The sequence below is a fragment of the Polyodon spathula genome, chromosome 15 (assembly GCF_017654505.1).
Source record: "Polyodon spathula isolate WHYD16114869_AA chromosome 15, ASM1765450v1, whole genome shotgun sequence".
NCBI classification, from domain to species: domain Eukaryota; kingdom Metazoa; phylum Chordata; class Actinopteri; order Acipenseriformes; family Polyodontidae; genus Polyodon; species Polyodon spathula.
Genome location: NC_054548.1, coordinates 32824822 through 32841161, shown reverse-complemented (window position 1 = coordinate 32841161; position 16340 = coordinate 32824822). Strand labels below are relative to the sequence as shown.

Genomic DNA, 16340 nt, shown 5'->3' with positions numbered 1-16340 from the left:
AAGTGGTCCTACGGACAGATACTCCAGTCTCCGCTGTGGAGCTTTGCAGCTCCTTCAGGGTTATCTTTGGTCTCTTTGTTGCCTCTCTGATTAATGCCCTCCTTTCCTGGTCCGTGAGTTTTGGTGGGCGGCCCTCTCTTGCCAGGTTTGTTGTGGTGCCATATTCCTTCCATTTTTTAATATTGGCTTTACTGGTGCTCCATGGGATGTTCAAAGTTTCGGATATTTTTTTATAACCCAACCCTGATCTGTACTTCTCCACAACTTTGTCCCTGACCTGTTTGGAGAGGTCCTTGGTCTTCATGGTGCCGCTTGCTTGGTGGTGCCCCTTGCTTAGTGGTGTTGCAGACTCTGGGGCCTTTCAGAACAGGTGTATATATACTGAGATCATGTGACAGATCATGTGGCACTGTTAAGCAGCTATGTGACATGTTTAGTGTGTGCGCCACCAGTAATTTAGGGAGTTGAGAGCTACAACAGAGTTCATCAAACATATTCTTGTTATTAAATACAAAAGTTACGTTCGATACCAGATTGATGTATTTTAATTAATTAAGAACTGCACACATTGGAGGGATTTATCAAAATGAATGTGCATCTGGGCGGATATAGGATTCAGATTCGGTATTCAGCCGAATCCGAACCCTGCTCAAGAAGTAGGTGTTCGGGCCGAATCCGAAACCGAATCCTGGATTTGGTGCATCCTTACTTTTAACCCTGGGAATGTAGTGTCAGGCCAAACAGTCCAAGGTGCTCTGTTCCCATTACTTAGCACCATCACAGGTCTGGAGGGAGATTTACCACCAAAGATCATTCTGTTTCTTTCACAGCACCACACTGCAGTGTCCACAGCTGCCAGCAGCGGACAACAGGACCAGCCTGACTATGTTCGCTACAATATACAGTATATATATATATATATATCTCAAAAAAGGAAGGACATTCTTTGTAAAAAACGTTAATTCCTGTAACAGGATACACCCCTGTCCTGTGTGTATTTGTGTTATTTTGTAATATTATTTAAAATGTATTGTTTAGTGCGTAAAACACGTTGTTTTATTTTTAATTCGTTTTACAGCATGGATGGGGTTGAAATTCCCCATCCATGCTAAACTCGTGCAGAATGTGACTGTATCCAGATTGATTAATTTATTACTAATCTGGAGACAGTCAGATGTATAACAACCTGCAGCTTTGACTGAACAGGGTTAGTGTGTTCAGAGGCTTAATGAGAGACTTGAGTCGTGAGAAAGAGAATAATATAAAAAACAATTGCTACCTGTGCTAGTTTTACACCAGCAAGCTATTTGTTTGTTCTGTGTCTGTTTTGGCCACCATGCCTTTTTTTTTTTTTTTTTTTTTGGTAAGTGTTTTGTTTTCAGTTTAACCCTTTTGTTTCTTATTAAATGTGCGCACCAGGACCAAAAAGCTGCTTTGGGAATCCCTCCCACAGCATCTTGATGCCGTTTTGGTGACGGCTTTCACATCGCCATAAGAGGGCTCTTAGTAGCAAGCAGGCTTCCCTCAGTCTCGTGTGGGTACTGACTGAGTCGTTTTGCCAGTATCTTGCACAAGTGGGCATCCCTGTACATTGCTACCCGTGGTAACTATGACCCGAGTAGACTCGTTACTGAGGTACTGATGTCACTGACCCTCTCCATTCTCAAACCAGTACCGTCCATACCGAACTGAGACCGAGGTTGCCACACTTGTACTTAACGTCCAGGTTCCGATCCGCTACCGACTGGTGTTTATATCCCCAGTCTAGTACCAAGCAAGTTTTGTTAGGTCTTGAACAACCCTGTTGCTGTCTGTAGCAACTGAGGCAGCGCCTGTACATTCTTACTGTACACTGCTTGCTATTTGCATAATGCCTAGGTTTTATCCCTGTGGGACATGCAAAGTTTCTGCAAGTTTTGTGCACATTTCTCCAAGTGTATGCTGGGGAAACATCCTGCTATACTGAGGCATACCAAGTGACAACCCCCAGTGTGCAAAGCAGTGCTAAACTGGCACCCAACAGTCTCGGGGATTGGCACAACCGGCTGGGTGGTATTCAGAACTGGGCCGCAGAGGCTATAATATGTTCCGCCGCCCAGCACAGAGGCAAAACCCGTGGCCAAGCCGGAAGGTGAGCAGCTGTCCTAGGGCTTTGCTTCAACAGGCCAAGGGAGCCTTTTCAGGGAGACATCTGGAGTATTGGCATCAGTGCACCATGTACATCTGGGTGCTTACTACCATTCAAACTGGCAACTCTGCAGTTCAAGCAAGGTCCTCCTTTTCGGGCTTGACTCCAAGAGCAGTCACAGACCCACAAAACACCGCAGGAGGTAGCAGCTCTGCTGCAAAAGCAGGCAATTTGTATAGGTTCTATTCCAGGTACGTCCTGGTGCCCAAGCGGGATGGTGGCCTCAGACCAATCCTCGACCTCAGACAGGTCAACCTGTATCTGAGCCAAGGAGGTTAAAAATGTTGACGATGCAAAGCGGGTGAGCGAGATGCAGGCTTTCTCCTTAGCTAGAGCCTGCTTAATTTTTACAGAGGCCAGGACAAAGGTTACGCTGAGTACCATTGCTGGCTTTTGCAGAAGGCATTCCATGTCAACCAGTCTGTGGAACTGGAGGCTTTTTTCCACCTCCTTCCAGTTTTACAGGGAGCTGCAGGCACTGGTGTCTACATTTACAGGGCGAAAAGTTGGAGGCAGTCCGAACAATGTTTTGTCTGCTCTGGGACGAAGTACCATGATCAAGCCCTGTCTAAGCAGAGGCTGTCCAAATGGACAGCAGTCTGCCTATGAGCTGGCCAACTTGCCCCCTCCAGATAGTTCACTGCCCATTCCTTCAGGGGTTTGGCCACTTCGTGGGCTTTATTGTTTGTTAGCCACTTTATCTTTTTGTATATAATCTAATAAACTAATGTTTCTTCCACTACCGCAAAGGTTTTTTTTTTTATTTATTTTTTATTAAGGGAATCAGATTATCTTGGGTGTATGGAGGCACCAAGTTAAAACAAATGTCTAGAGAAGAGCTTATTTAGTCTTGATGATCTTGGTCTGGACATACTTTAGCCCAAGCTATTGGGAGTAAGAGAATATTGGAGGTACATAAAGACATTTGACAATATTTTGATGTCAAACTTTGTCACATTTGTGGACACACACTGTAGGTCATATTGATCAACCTTTGTATATTACTGATGATTTTTAATTTTCAGCCATAAGTTAATGTCACTGAATGTAATGTTTTAACAAATGTTACAGTCCTGTGTTCTAATGTTGGGTTTGCAGGTGCTGGGTGCAGTTTGACACATTTGCCAGAGAGATACTGTTGGAAAGCTGTTACAGCATTAAGGTGCCATCTGCTGGAACTGTCTATGATTACTTCATTAATCCAGCAGAGGGAATCCTTGAGAAGTTGAACCAATCCTTTCTGAAGGAAAGAATGAAACCACTTCCACCAGGCTGCACAGCTGTTCCTGAGGTACCTCTAAATCATAACTTTATTTGGTAATGAATCTAAAACTCCTAAACACATGTAAGATACAAATTATTGAAAAAAATTGTAAACACCACACTACATTATGATTAGGGCAGTTATTTATCACAGTAAAAATAGGTATTTCAGGATATTTCATGGTTAAACATATTTATTAAAGCAGAAAAAATAATGTTATCACATTCAAAATTGGTCATTTTTAATCAGGGATCCTAGTTTTCCACAATAAAAATAAAAAGCTAAAATAGAGTTTGACACATTGTAGATTGAATAACAGTTAATACAGGAAGTTCAAGTTCTAAGGAAGTTACAAGCACACCGGTGCCATCAATCAATAAACTAAACAAACTTAATATTTTACTTCAAACATTACAAATACTTCTGTGTAATAATAAAACCCTAAAAGTAGTATTCACATTAGTTCATCTGCGAGTTAGTCTTTGTCATCCGGATGGCTATTTGTTAAAACAGAGATGCAGCATTCCAGACAGATTGTCATCATTGAGACACTGGTGTTTAAGCACAGAAGAGTCCTGTTTGCTGAAACTTCTTCCGCATGGGCTGAATTTACTGTCAGCTGGAGGAAAACAACTGCATGCTTTGTTAGGTTAGGCACACAGTCTTCAACAGCCTTCCAGAAAGAAACTGGATCCTTTACATTGTTAGATGACTCTTCGGCCGTCTGTACACATACTGGCCATTCTTTGTTGCATTCCTAAGATAGCTTTGAATGCAGTTTCACAGTCTCATAGTCCGTGCAAACAGTTCCAATTTGTTTAGGATCCATGACATGAACAGCATGGAGAAAGTCAGTGGCAGGTTGCTTAGTGTTGAGGCTGTACAGTCTCAGTTTATCAGCTGCCTTTTGAGCAGCTGTAGAACCAGGGACACGATCAGATGATGATGCAAGATGCTCCAGCCATGAAACTAAATCCAGCACAATGTTGTAACGTTTGTGTATTTGGTGTTTTTGGGACTGTAAATGGTCACCAGGGGCTCACAATTCTCTGCATCTTCCTCTAACAGGCTGGTTCCTACAGAACATTTGTATCCCCCTGCTCCACTCGTTCATGCTCCACAAAGCTAAGGTAGAACTGCCAGTACTGTGATGGTATTTCACACATTTGAACCATGTATTCTACCTCGTCACAACCGTTTGGGTGGAAGGGTTGGCGAGTCAGTACTTTGTTCACTGATGTACTTAACAATCAAGCATGACGAGCTGGAGCTTTCACTAAAAGTGACTTAGCAACTGTGCGCATAGCAACGCACATGTACACAGTTTGACCAGCGGTTGCTGAGCACGTCATTCCATGCCATGTAGTTTGCACTATCTATTACAATTGCTAATATTCGATCAAGTCGAATATTGAAATCAGTAACACGAAAAAACAAGACTTGTGAAACTGTGGTATGGTTAACTTTTCCAAGATACACTATCCTTGCTGTGATGTAGGATTGTCAGCATGTTTAAGAGGATCTGCCTTAAGCACTTGAAATAAAATATAAATAAATGGTCTGTACCGGTAGTTGGTAGTTCCATTGGCAATCACGGCAATTAAGTTGTCTCCCACATTATCGAAAAGGTGTTTTTTTTCCTCTACAAAAAGAAGCAGCAAGTAGTGGAAATACAATTAGTCTTATTTGTGAATTGCACTGCTCGCAAATTACGTGCCCTTTACGTGCTCGCTCAAAGAATCGCGTACTGAGGAGTGTTGGCTTTTATGCACATTTGGACATAATCTGAACTTTGAGTTTCACGCTGTTCTTTGGCAGTTGTAAAACACTGCAATGATCCAGACACAGTGGTCTGTTTCTTTACTGTTTACTTGTTTCCACTTCCTTTCATTCAGTTTCTTTAGTGCTTCCATTGTGTTGCCCACGAGTGTAATCTACAGCCTTGCTTTATGAAGTACAAAACAAAACATTACCATCGACGTGAAATTCGTCCTTACCAAACTCAGTGACTTGATCTTTCCCCACGTGTAAAACTAAAAATTCTCCAACAGTATAGAAAATATGTGCTTTCCACAGCAAACAGATTCCTAGGTTCTGTGGTTATTATACAACAAATATTCCTAAATATTGAAAAACAGTAAATGCTAAATAATAGAATATTTCATTTATGTCCACCTTTTAAGACATTATATTTTCACCATCAGTGAATTATTACACTTTTTTTTAAACAACAGACACATGAAATGTCCCTTGTACTGGACAGAACGATTTTTGATACAGCTGGTGTCTTTTTCGTTGAAGACATTTTAAAGAAATCGTGTAGCTCTATGCAGTGTGTGTTAAATCATTTACTGGCAGCCAACTAAACCAGCTGCCAGGTTCCTAAATGCAATGTAAAAGCAGACATTTGCTGCATTAATTTTTATGTGATACGAAATATGTATGTTTGCACTATTCTTTCAGAAATTTGAATTTTTACCAGGAACTACATATTACACAGAAATGGATACATTTCACGGAAATCATGAAATTCATGATAACCATGAAAAAAATACAGCCTTAATTATGATGATGTTAATGTTGGGGGATTATCAGTTGTTGGAAAGGTAGGGATGGGTGGAAAAAAGGGGAAATATAAAATATGGTTTGATACTCATGAAAGTTGAAAACTTTTACTGTTTTACTGAAAGGTAAAGAGACGTATAAATTAAAGTTGGAAGCTATTGTATAGAGAGGTCCAGAGTTGGCAAGTGTGTGAGTTTGCAAATTATAATTGTATATTGTTTTGTATTATAATTTGTTTGTTGTATTATATTTCTTCTATGTTGTGAATAATAACTTAACCTCCCCTTTCCTATCTGCAGTATGAGAGATATGTCTACTTGGTAGATGTACTGCTACACTCTGGACAGCCAGCCATGTTAGTTGGAGAATCAGGAGTCGGAAAAACCACCCTCTGCCAGGCCCTACTCCGACGTAATCAACCACACCTCCGCCTTCCCATCAGCCCCTGCTTTGGGGCAGCTTACCTGCGCAGTGTGCTGGAAAGCAGAGGGTGCCCAAACCCCAAGCCCTCCCCAGCTTACGCTTCCCACTATGGAACCAAGAATCCAAGCCTACAACTTTTTATCGATGACATCCATGCAGCTTCCTGTGGTAAGTCTCCAGTACAGCCGGGAAAATTTAGAACTACTTCATATTATAATATGGTATAGTTAATATAATATTTTAATTTAATTTCAAATACATGAAATTGGTAGGGTCTTACATAAAAAAAGCTAGTGACGCTATATGAACAGGTGTGCAAATAGTTTTGTCAAACCCCACCCTAATCAAGCCCTCCCTCCCCTCGTTTCGTTAGTGTTTTATGGTTGACTGTGGGTTGGTCGTGTCGCAGAAATGCCCAAGAAATATTTCACGTGATAACGACTCTGCATCACCATGCTAAAGCGAATTAAAACTTATGTCTCTGTAGACCCGTGGGCGAGTGTTTAAAGAAAGTGTAAAGATATAGGCCTACTCTCACGTTCACAGGCTTGTGTTTAAAAAATGCAAGAAAAGTAAATTTTCAAACAGTGGTGAACAAACATTTATAATGCTTACAAAAAGTCACTCAGAACTGAAACCTCCCTTCACCTCATGCCAAATTTTGCATTATTTTGAGATTACAGTTCTGCGTGGGTCCGATTTTACGACCCGCTTCCAACCTGGACCTGCTACTAATGGACCCGAACCGAACCCGCAACCCACTGTAACACCGTCTTCTTACCCGCGACCCGACCCACTTTAATAAGACATGCAACCCGACCCGAACCCGCAAGTGTTTCTCCTTTACCTACTGCCTGCGTGAACTGACTCTCATGCATTCATGTCACATTCACACACAGATATCTTTACCTGTCTCCATGGATTGAGTTTACACAATAGGCTATACAGCATAGTGGCTTTCTCTAGTGGTCTGCATATATTTTAACATTGTAACATATTAACTATCTCTATTTACTTTACTATAAAATACCTGTCTCTTCGTTTCATGCCACCAGTTGAAAGGGAGCTACACCTATGCTTTCGCAGAGATGATGTACCAGTTTTGTGGCTGTCGTTTACAAAAACATAATGTTTTATAAGCAACTAATCCAGTCACATGTTCATTATTTTCATTCATAATGATTCCAAAATAATTCCACACTTCTGATTTACCTCTAAAACTATTATCCTACATTATATAAACCCTGCCCTATCTTTTGTTTCACTTCGTTCACAAACATTTTTAATATCATCAAACAGACTTTATAAAAAGATCTTGTGACGTATCAAACAAGCGGGAACAACACTGCTTAGTCAGCTGATTCCTCCCTAATCGTCTCCTGCTTTAGTGCAGGAAATACCTTCTAGTATTTTATTTGGGAAAGGGTTACAGATGAGTACGCTGAAAGGAAAGAAAACGTTTTTGGTGATTCAAATTCAGACCATAAACACAATATGATATATATATAATCTATATTATATTATATATATATATTATATATTATAATATATATATTATATCTATAATATATAATGGTCGTGGGTGAGGCTTGGCGTTTTGACACTTTTTTCAAGTTCAAAGTCGTGGTTTGGACTTGGTGAACCACTTTTGCGGTCCCCCAGCAGTCGCCAAGGGTACCCGACCTAATGCAGGACTCTAATGTGTCAGCCTTTCATTTAATTTTGTCCATGTCATTACTTACACTGTTCATTTATTCATCACTGTGTTTTAAATGTGAACTTTCAGTATAAACAAAATGTACTTTTAAGACATCAAAACAGTATAAAAACGGCAATGTCTCACATTACGGATTACTTTTTTGAAAAAACCCAATTACTTGAACAAAAAAATCTTATTTGTTATGTCGATCTTTAATCAGTATTACAAGATTTACTGTAAAATATTAGAACAACAATTTCATATGGTCCGTTTTAAAGAAAGTAATGTGAGGTAATGGCTTTTCACTTGAGCTATTTTTTTTTTTTTTTTTTTATGTTTTTATACTGTTTTGATGTCTAAAAAGTAGATTTAGTTTCTAATACCAAAAGTTTACATTTAAACCACGGTGATTAATAAATTAATAGCGTTTTGCAAATTTGAAGTAAGTGTAAAGTAATTTTACAGAAATGTGGAGATTTATACGGGTTGCAACCGCCCCCCACCCTACCACAAAATAAGTAAAAAAAGGTAATGATTTGCAGATAACACAAGGAATATGACAGAGAAAAGAGGCAGGAAATATGTTTGTACTTCTATTTCAGTTTTCATTAACACTAGAACCGCCGTATTTTCAAACTACCTAGAGCTACCACGTAGGTCACGTTGATCCATACATTTTTAAACTGCTTTGTTATGAAAATGAAAAACATACTATCAGATACAACTGAAAAGGTTTATTCATGAACATCATATCTAACATTTGCATTGCAGAAACAGCGTATTTAAGTGGAAAATTAAACATAAAAGGCTTTATTATGAAAATGAGCGCATATACAGCACAACTACAAATAGTGAAAAATATAATAAAATACACATTTCAAAAGAAACGGGTATGTACATATACTTGTGTACAGGTGTAAAGGGTATATGTACACACAAAACTATAAAACTGAAATCATTGTTTCTAATACTACATTAAAATAAAATATAACACTACTTCTGGTATGACGCCTACATTGTATTCTATGGAGGAGCGTACGCGTCTGCCAGCTGACTGTGCCTGCATCCAGGAGCTGTGCTGTAAACAGATGCAATCTCATTGACCACTATTGTGTAAACTGGTACATACAAAGCTGTAAAACCAAAATGTTTTTTTTTTTTTTTCTGAAAGTAATTTTAAAAAAAATGTATAACATAAGTTGACATCTTGACAAATCCACAATCATAGAAATTTCTGTCTCGTAGTCAGTCTACAAACAAAGGATTGAAATAAAAAATGAAAAACACGTGTGCTAGGAGGAGAAGGTGTGTCTTGTTTGCTGCAGTTACAAAAAAATATCTTACGTTATATTAAAAAAAAAAACTTGTAATTGTAATGCATGGGTCACATTGACCCACATGGCGGTTCTAGGTAGAACTGTTTATAAATGTATAATTTTTGTGATTCTGGCTATCAAATGCCATCTGGATATTTAATTCATATATTTAGGAAAAGTCAAAAATGGACATACACATACGATTTAAAATGGAAGAGTAATTAACATTTTAAAAGCAAAGTGGGTGAAACTGACCCGCATGGAGGATCTAGTGTTAAAAGTACACAATATGTGATGTTTTTACAGTGGTACAGTTGTTCTACAAATGTGTTTTTTTCCCCTACACCTTGCAGATGCAGTTTCAAAAGTGACCCCTGTGCTGGAGACCTTGCGGCAGTGTATGACTATGGGTGGGGTTCCTAGTCCTAATGGTCTTCACTTCAGGCTGTTTAACTCTGGAGCTCTCAATTACCTGGTTACCTGTACGACACCCATACAGGGCACTGATAGAAGCTGCATTTCTTCTCGCCTCTCCCGACTCTTTTCTGTACTAGCATTGCCCTGTCCGACCAATGAACTGCTGGTATCTATATATTCTTCCAGGATACAGCTTTGGCTTAAGGACTTCCCAGCGGTTGCTAAGTTCCAGGTGTCGGAATTAAGCATCTGCATCATTGAAGCAACCTTTGACCTCTACACTGCAGTCAAAGAGCGCTTCCAGTCATCTACAGACAAGCCCTACCTTCTGTTCTTCTTCAGTGATATTGAGAAGGTGTTCAATGGCATGTTCCTGATGGCACCTCGTGCTACACAGCCACTTAGTGTCAATTTTAACCCCACTATACAAGTACACAACTCCACAACAACTGCTTTCACTATTGCTCGTCTGTGGATACATGAATCATTTCGCACCTTTGGAGACCGTCTCTCAAAGGAGCATGAAATGGGGCTTCTAGCCTGTCTGTTGGCAGATGTTTCAAAAAAATATTTCTACTGCAAGGGTGTTGTTTCTCTGGCTGCAGAACAGCACGAAAGGCCTACTAGACCCAAAGAGCATCAGCCTAGCACCCCTCAATCCAAGGAGGCAACCAGTGAAAGATCTGGGAAACCTGCTAAGGGCCAGCTGCCACTGTCAGAACATGAAGAGCCCTCTTCCCAAGAACATTACCCAGATTCTGGCTTTCAGCAAGATGTATCAGCAAATGTCCTTGAAGAGGCCTCAACAATCAAGCGACTCACAGCGTCATCACAGAGGACAGGGGGTGTAAAGGGTGTTGATTCATCAGACGAACAAGGCAACCCAAGTCTGGAGAATCCGCAGGAGCCTGAGGAATGCACCTGGGAGAAAGAGAGTGAAGGGGAAATTAGGAATAACTTCTCCACAAGGGCTTTAGAAGGTCTTAAAGAGCAGAAACATGAAAGGGATAAAGACTCTGAGAACTGTGATTCCTCAGAGCTGAAAGAACCAATGATGGCAGCTGAGACCTCAAGACAACGTTCAGAGGTGTCAGAGAGTGTTCCAGCACCATTGCTGCTTCTACAGCCTTTTCATTCTAAACAGGAGAAGCCACATGGGACAGACCCCTTATATGGGAAAAATTCACCTGCACTGTCTAGGAGAGGTAAAAAGGGAAAAGAGTTTAAATCAGGTGTTGTCCCTCAGGTACAGAGCCAGGGACCCAAGGGTCCTTTTGTCCCTCTGCATTTACTACAGGGTATTGAAACTACATTAGAAGGTATCATATTTAGCTCAGATCTTTATAACTCTCCTGTTCAGCAGAACCTAGGCAGCCTAAAAAAGAGCCTATACCAGGAGAAAGATCTTGGTGCCTTTGCTAAGCAGCTCTCTGCTGCAATCCAGTGGCGACAGCAAGACGGAGGTAAAGGTTCTGTGCCCATACCTGAGTTTGCCATTTGCAGGGAAGGAGTATGCCAGCTGGCCCATATTTACAGGGCATTGCTTCTACCTGGAGGTCATGCAGCCCTGTTTGGGCTGAGCCATGCTACAGGACGACAAACCGTAGCACGAATGGCTGTCCACCTCACCAGCTCACAACTGTTCGAGGTTAAACCTGGTGGCACCTTGGAGGAGAGATCAGAGGTCAGGAATGTGCTGAAGGATGCCAGCTTCAATGCAGGGATCCTTGGAGAAAGTACAGTTATTCTGGTGCATGAGGGGATAGGTGGACCAGCCATAGATGACTTGCTGGCTGTGATGGCAGAAGGTACCTTTCCAGGGCTCTACACTAAGCATGAGCTGAGTGACGTGGTTCAAAAACTCACAGCAGCAACCAGGAATACAAGGAGGGAACTTAAACCGGAGCAGCTGCTAGAAAGGTAAAGTTAATGAGTAGTGGAGTAGTTTTGGATTTTGTTTTATCACCATGGCACTGTGTGGAGTATTTAATAATATTTTATAGCATAGATAGTTTGTAGATTTTTCCTGGATGCGTTAAACAGAGAAATACTTCATCTTCATTTATTTTTTCTGTGATTAAACATGTCACAATACATACACATAAGCAGTTTATGTAATTTAGTTACAGTCAAAGGCCACAAAGAAAAGTAGTTCTGAACAAGTACATGTAGGCAATGGCTCGTGTGATGTTTATATACTGTGACATTGAATTTAAATAATGTATTTTAAGATATGGTTGTTAAATGATAAATTATAGTAGGTACTGTACCCAATAATCTCCTCAGCTCATATGCAGTTTTATTATCTACCTTATACAGTATATATTGACAATTGCTTATCCCAGTGCCATGAAACTTGGTATTAACATTATCTATCATAAATTATTGAGAATATCAAATCCTTGGAATGTACAGCTATGGCCATGACTTGTGCATCACCTACAATCTTAGGATTGAGACATAACTTATATATACACACAGTGGCTGTCAAAAGTATTCCCCCCCCCCCCCCCCCCCTTGGACTTTTGTGTTACAACATAGAATCAAAATGGATTTAATTATGAGTTTTTGCCACTGATCCACACAAAAGAAAGTCCGTAATGTCGAAGTGAAAAATAAAATCTACAAATTGTTCTAAATTAATTACAAACACAAAACAGAAAATAATTGATTGCATAAGTATTCACCCCCTTGAGTCAATATTTGGTAGAGGCACCTGTGGCAGCAATTACAGCCATGAGTCTATTTGGATAAGTCTCTACCAGCTTTGCACATCTGGACACTGCAATTTTTGCCCATTCTTCCTTGCAAAATTGCTCAAGCTCCGTCAAGTTGGATGGGGACCTTTGGTGAACTTAATTTACAACTCTTTCCACGTATTCTCAATTGGATTGAGGTCCAGGCTTTGACTGGGCCACTCCAGGACATTGACCTTTTTGTTTTTAAGCCACTCCAGTGTGGCTTTGGCTATATCTGTGTGACAAAGCGCCCGCCCCTGTGTGTATTTTCTGTTATATGTTGCGTGTGGTGTGTGAAATGCTGGTGTATAGGCATTGGTACATGGGATATAAACGGGTCTGTGTTTCACTTGTGTTTAAAAATGTATAATTGTATTTAGGTTGCACATAATTAATTCACGTGCTGGGATTCAAGTGAATAATTAATTGGTAATTAAATCCCAGCACAACAGTATATATAGATGCACGTTTTACTCACTCGGGGTTGTTGGGTGTTCGGTGAGTAGGGAACGGGAGAGAGAGGAGTTTAATATCAATTGCTATTATGTGCTGGTTGGACCAGCACGATACTTGCCTATTTAAATTCACTGTGTTTGTTAGTGTGTCGATCTGCTCACCGTTTGTTAAGTGTTAGTCTGTTTTTGTTTGTCTGTTTATTTTGGCGTAAAGTGCCATGTCCTGTCTTCTGTTTGTTTAAACCTCTTATTTTCAATAAACCGGCGCAAGCAAGCGTCTTCATCATTTCACCTCATCTGTCCTGTCTCTGTATTCATTTCCTGGTTCTGATGTCACCACTCAGCCGCCTTTGTGACAATCTCATGCTTCACGGTAGGGATGTTGTTCTCAGGATGATGTGCGGTGTTAGGCTTGCGCCAAACATAGTCCTTAGAGTTGAGGCCAAAAAGCCCTATTATTAGCCCTACCATAGAATCTTCTTCCACTCAGTCTCAGAGTCTCCCACATGCCTTCTTGCAAACTGTAGTCGAGATTTGATGTGAGGTTTTTTTTAACAATGGCTTTCTTTTTGCCATTCTCCCATAAAGGCCAGTTTTGTGACGCACCCAGGCTATTGTTGCTGTATGCAGTGTCTCCCAGCTCAGCCGTGGAAGACTGTAACTCCTTTAGAGTTGTCATAGGCCTCTTGGTGGCCTCCCTGACTAATGCCCTTCTCGCCCGGCTGCTCAGTTTTTGAGGACGGCCTGTTCTAGACAGATTCACAGTTGAGCTATATTCTCTCAATTTCTTAATAATGGACTTTACTGTGCTCTGGGGGATATTCAATGCCTTGGAAATTTTCTTATATCCTACCCTTGATTGGTTCTTTTGAAGAACCTTATTCCGGATTTGCTTTGAATGATCCTTCGTCTTCACGGTGTAGTTTTTGTTAGGAAATGTACTAACCAACTGTGGGACCTCTCAGAGACAGGTGTATTTAATCTGAAATCATGTGAAACACCTTAATTGCACACAGGTGGACTCCTTTCAACTAATTATGTGATTTCTAAAGACAATTGGTTGCACCAGAGCTTATTTAGGTGTGTCATAGCAAAGGGGGTGAATACTTATGCAATCAATTATTTTATGTTTTATATTTGTAATTAATTTAGAACAATTTGTAGAATTTATTTTTCACTTTGACATTATGGACTTTTTTGTGTTGATCAGTGGCAAAAAATGTGGAAAAGTCCAAGGAAGGGTGAATACTTTTGAGAGCCACTATATATATATATATATATATATATATATATATATATATATGATATATATTATAGATATATATAAAATATATATATAAATGTCCAATGTGTTTTTGTTTCAGATATCACTTATTTCTTCACTTTTTTTCATAGCATTCAAAGTTTCAAAATGTGATTTACAGTGGTTTGCAGAAGTATTCACCCCCTACCAATAATGTCTTGTTTAATTACAAATAATGTATGCCAGTTTTTCAAACAAACTTTTTTTTTTTTTATCCAAAGCTGTAGTTGTTAAACTGAACATTGTTATATGAGGAGGAGGTTAAATATCAGCAAAACTTGCAAAGAAAATATACAAAATGAAATGTACTGGTTGCATAAGTATTCAACCCCTTAAGTCAGTACTTGGTAGAAGCACATTTTGCAGCAATTACTGCTTTTACTGCTGTCTGTCTTTTTGGATAGGTATATACTAGCTTTGCACAGTAGGATGATGACATTTTTGCCCATTCTTCAGGGGAAAATTGCTCTAGTTCTGATAAACTGCTTGACAGTTTCGATGGTGTTGACTGGATGATGTGGAGTGTTGAGCTTGCACCGGACGTATCGCTTGGAATTTAGACCAAGAAGTAAAATTTTTGTCTTGTCTGGTCACAAAACCTTTTCTCACATGTCTGCAGTATCATCTACATGCTTTTTCACATGTAGATAATGTATGCTTTAAGATGAGGTTTTTTGAGTAATGGCTTCTTACTTGCCACCCGTCCATACAGGCCAGCTTTGTGTAGGGACCGGCATATTATTGATGTGTGAACACTGACTCCCATCTCAGATCTCTTAAAGTCATTGTTGGCTTCAGAGTGACATCCCCAACCAATTTCCTGCTTGCCCAGCTGCTCAGTTTGGAAGGGCGACCTGATCTGGGTAGTGTCAGGGTGGTATGGTGCATCTTCCACTTCTTAATGATGGACTTTGCAGACGACACAAAAGTAGGAGGAGTGGCAAACACTGTTGCAGCAGCAAAGGTCATTCAAAATGATCTAGACAAGATTCAGAACTGGGCAGACACATGGCAAATGACATTTAATAGAGAAAAGTGTAAGGTACTGCATGCAGGAAATAAAAATGTACATTATAAATATCATATGGGAGATATTGAAATTGGAGAAGGAATCTATGAAAAAGACCTAGGAGTTTTTGTTGACTCAGAAATGTCTTCATCTAGGCAATGTGGGGAAGCTATAAAAAAGGCTAACAAGATGCTCGGATACATTGTGAAAAGTGTTGAATTTAAATCAAGGGAAGTAATGTTAAAACTGTACAATGCACTTGTAAGACCTCATCTTGAATATTGTGTGCAGTTCTGGTCACCTCGCTATAAAAAAGATATTGCTGCTCTAGAAAGAGTGCAAAGAAGAGCGACCAGAATTATTCCGGGCTTAAAAGGCATGTCATATGCAGACAGGCTAAAAGAATTGAATCTGTTCAGTCTTGAACAAAGAAGACTACGTGGCGACCTAATTCAAGCATTCAAAATTCTAAAAGGTATTGACAGTGTCGACCCAAGGGACTTTTTCAGCCTGAAAAAAGAAACAAGGACCAGGGGTCACAAATGGAGATTAGAAAAAGGGGCATTCAGAACAGAAAATAGGAGACACTTTTTTACACAGAGAATTGTGAGGGTCTGGAATCAACTCCCCAGTAATGTTGTTGAAGCTGACACCCTGGGATCCTTCAAGAAGCTGCTTGATGAGATTTTGGGATCAATAAGCTACTAACAACCAAACGAGCAAGATGGGCCGAATGGCCTCCTCTCGTTTGTAAACTTTCTTATGTTCTTATGTTCTAATACAGTGATAAAACACATAACTGATCCGCCCATCCGGTGTGTGGCGATGGGGGGATGGGGATGGGGGGGGGGGGTTGGGGTTCTGTACTATTGTAACCAACTCCAGAGTGGACTGTTACTCTGACACTATTTGAGCCAACGGTGCACTGTTATTGGAACTAGCGCATCGCAATTGTCACGCAGA

At 40.1% G+C, this 16340-nt stretch overlaps 1 protein-coding gene across 1 annotated transcript in view; it reads left to right on the top strand.

Moving 5' to 3' along the window:
• Window positions 1-3308: 3308 nt before the first annotated feature.
• The window catches only part of LOC121328037 (dynein heavy chain domain-containing protein 1), a 75017-nt gene continuing 61985 nt past the window's right edge, over window positions 3309-16340 (top strand). Inside the window, exons 1-3 of the mRNA XM_041272488.1 lie at window positions 3309-3479; window positions 6317-6608; window positions 9809-11792. Of these exons, the coding sequence (XP_041128422.1) occupies window positions 3441-3479; window positions 6317-6608; window positions 9809-11792 (2315 nt within the window). The 5' untranslated portion in view covers window positions 3309-3440. The remainder of the gene's footprint in view (window positions 3480-6316; window positions 6609-9808; window positions 11793-16340) is intronic.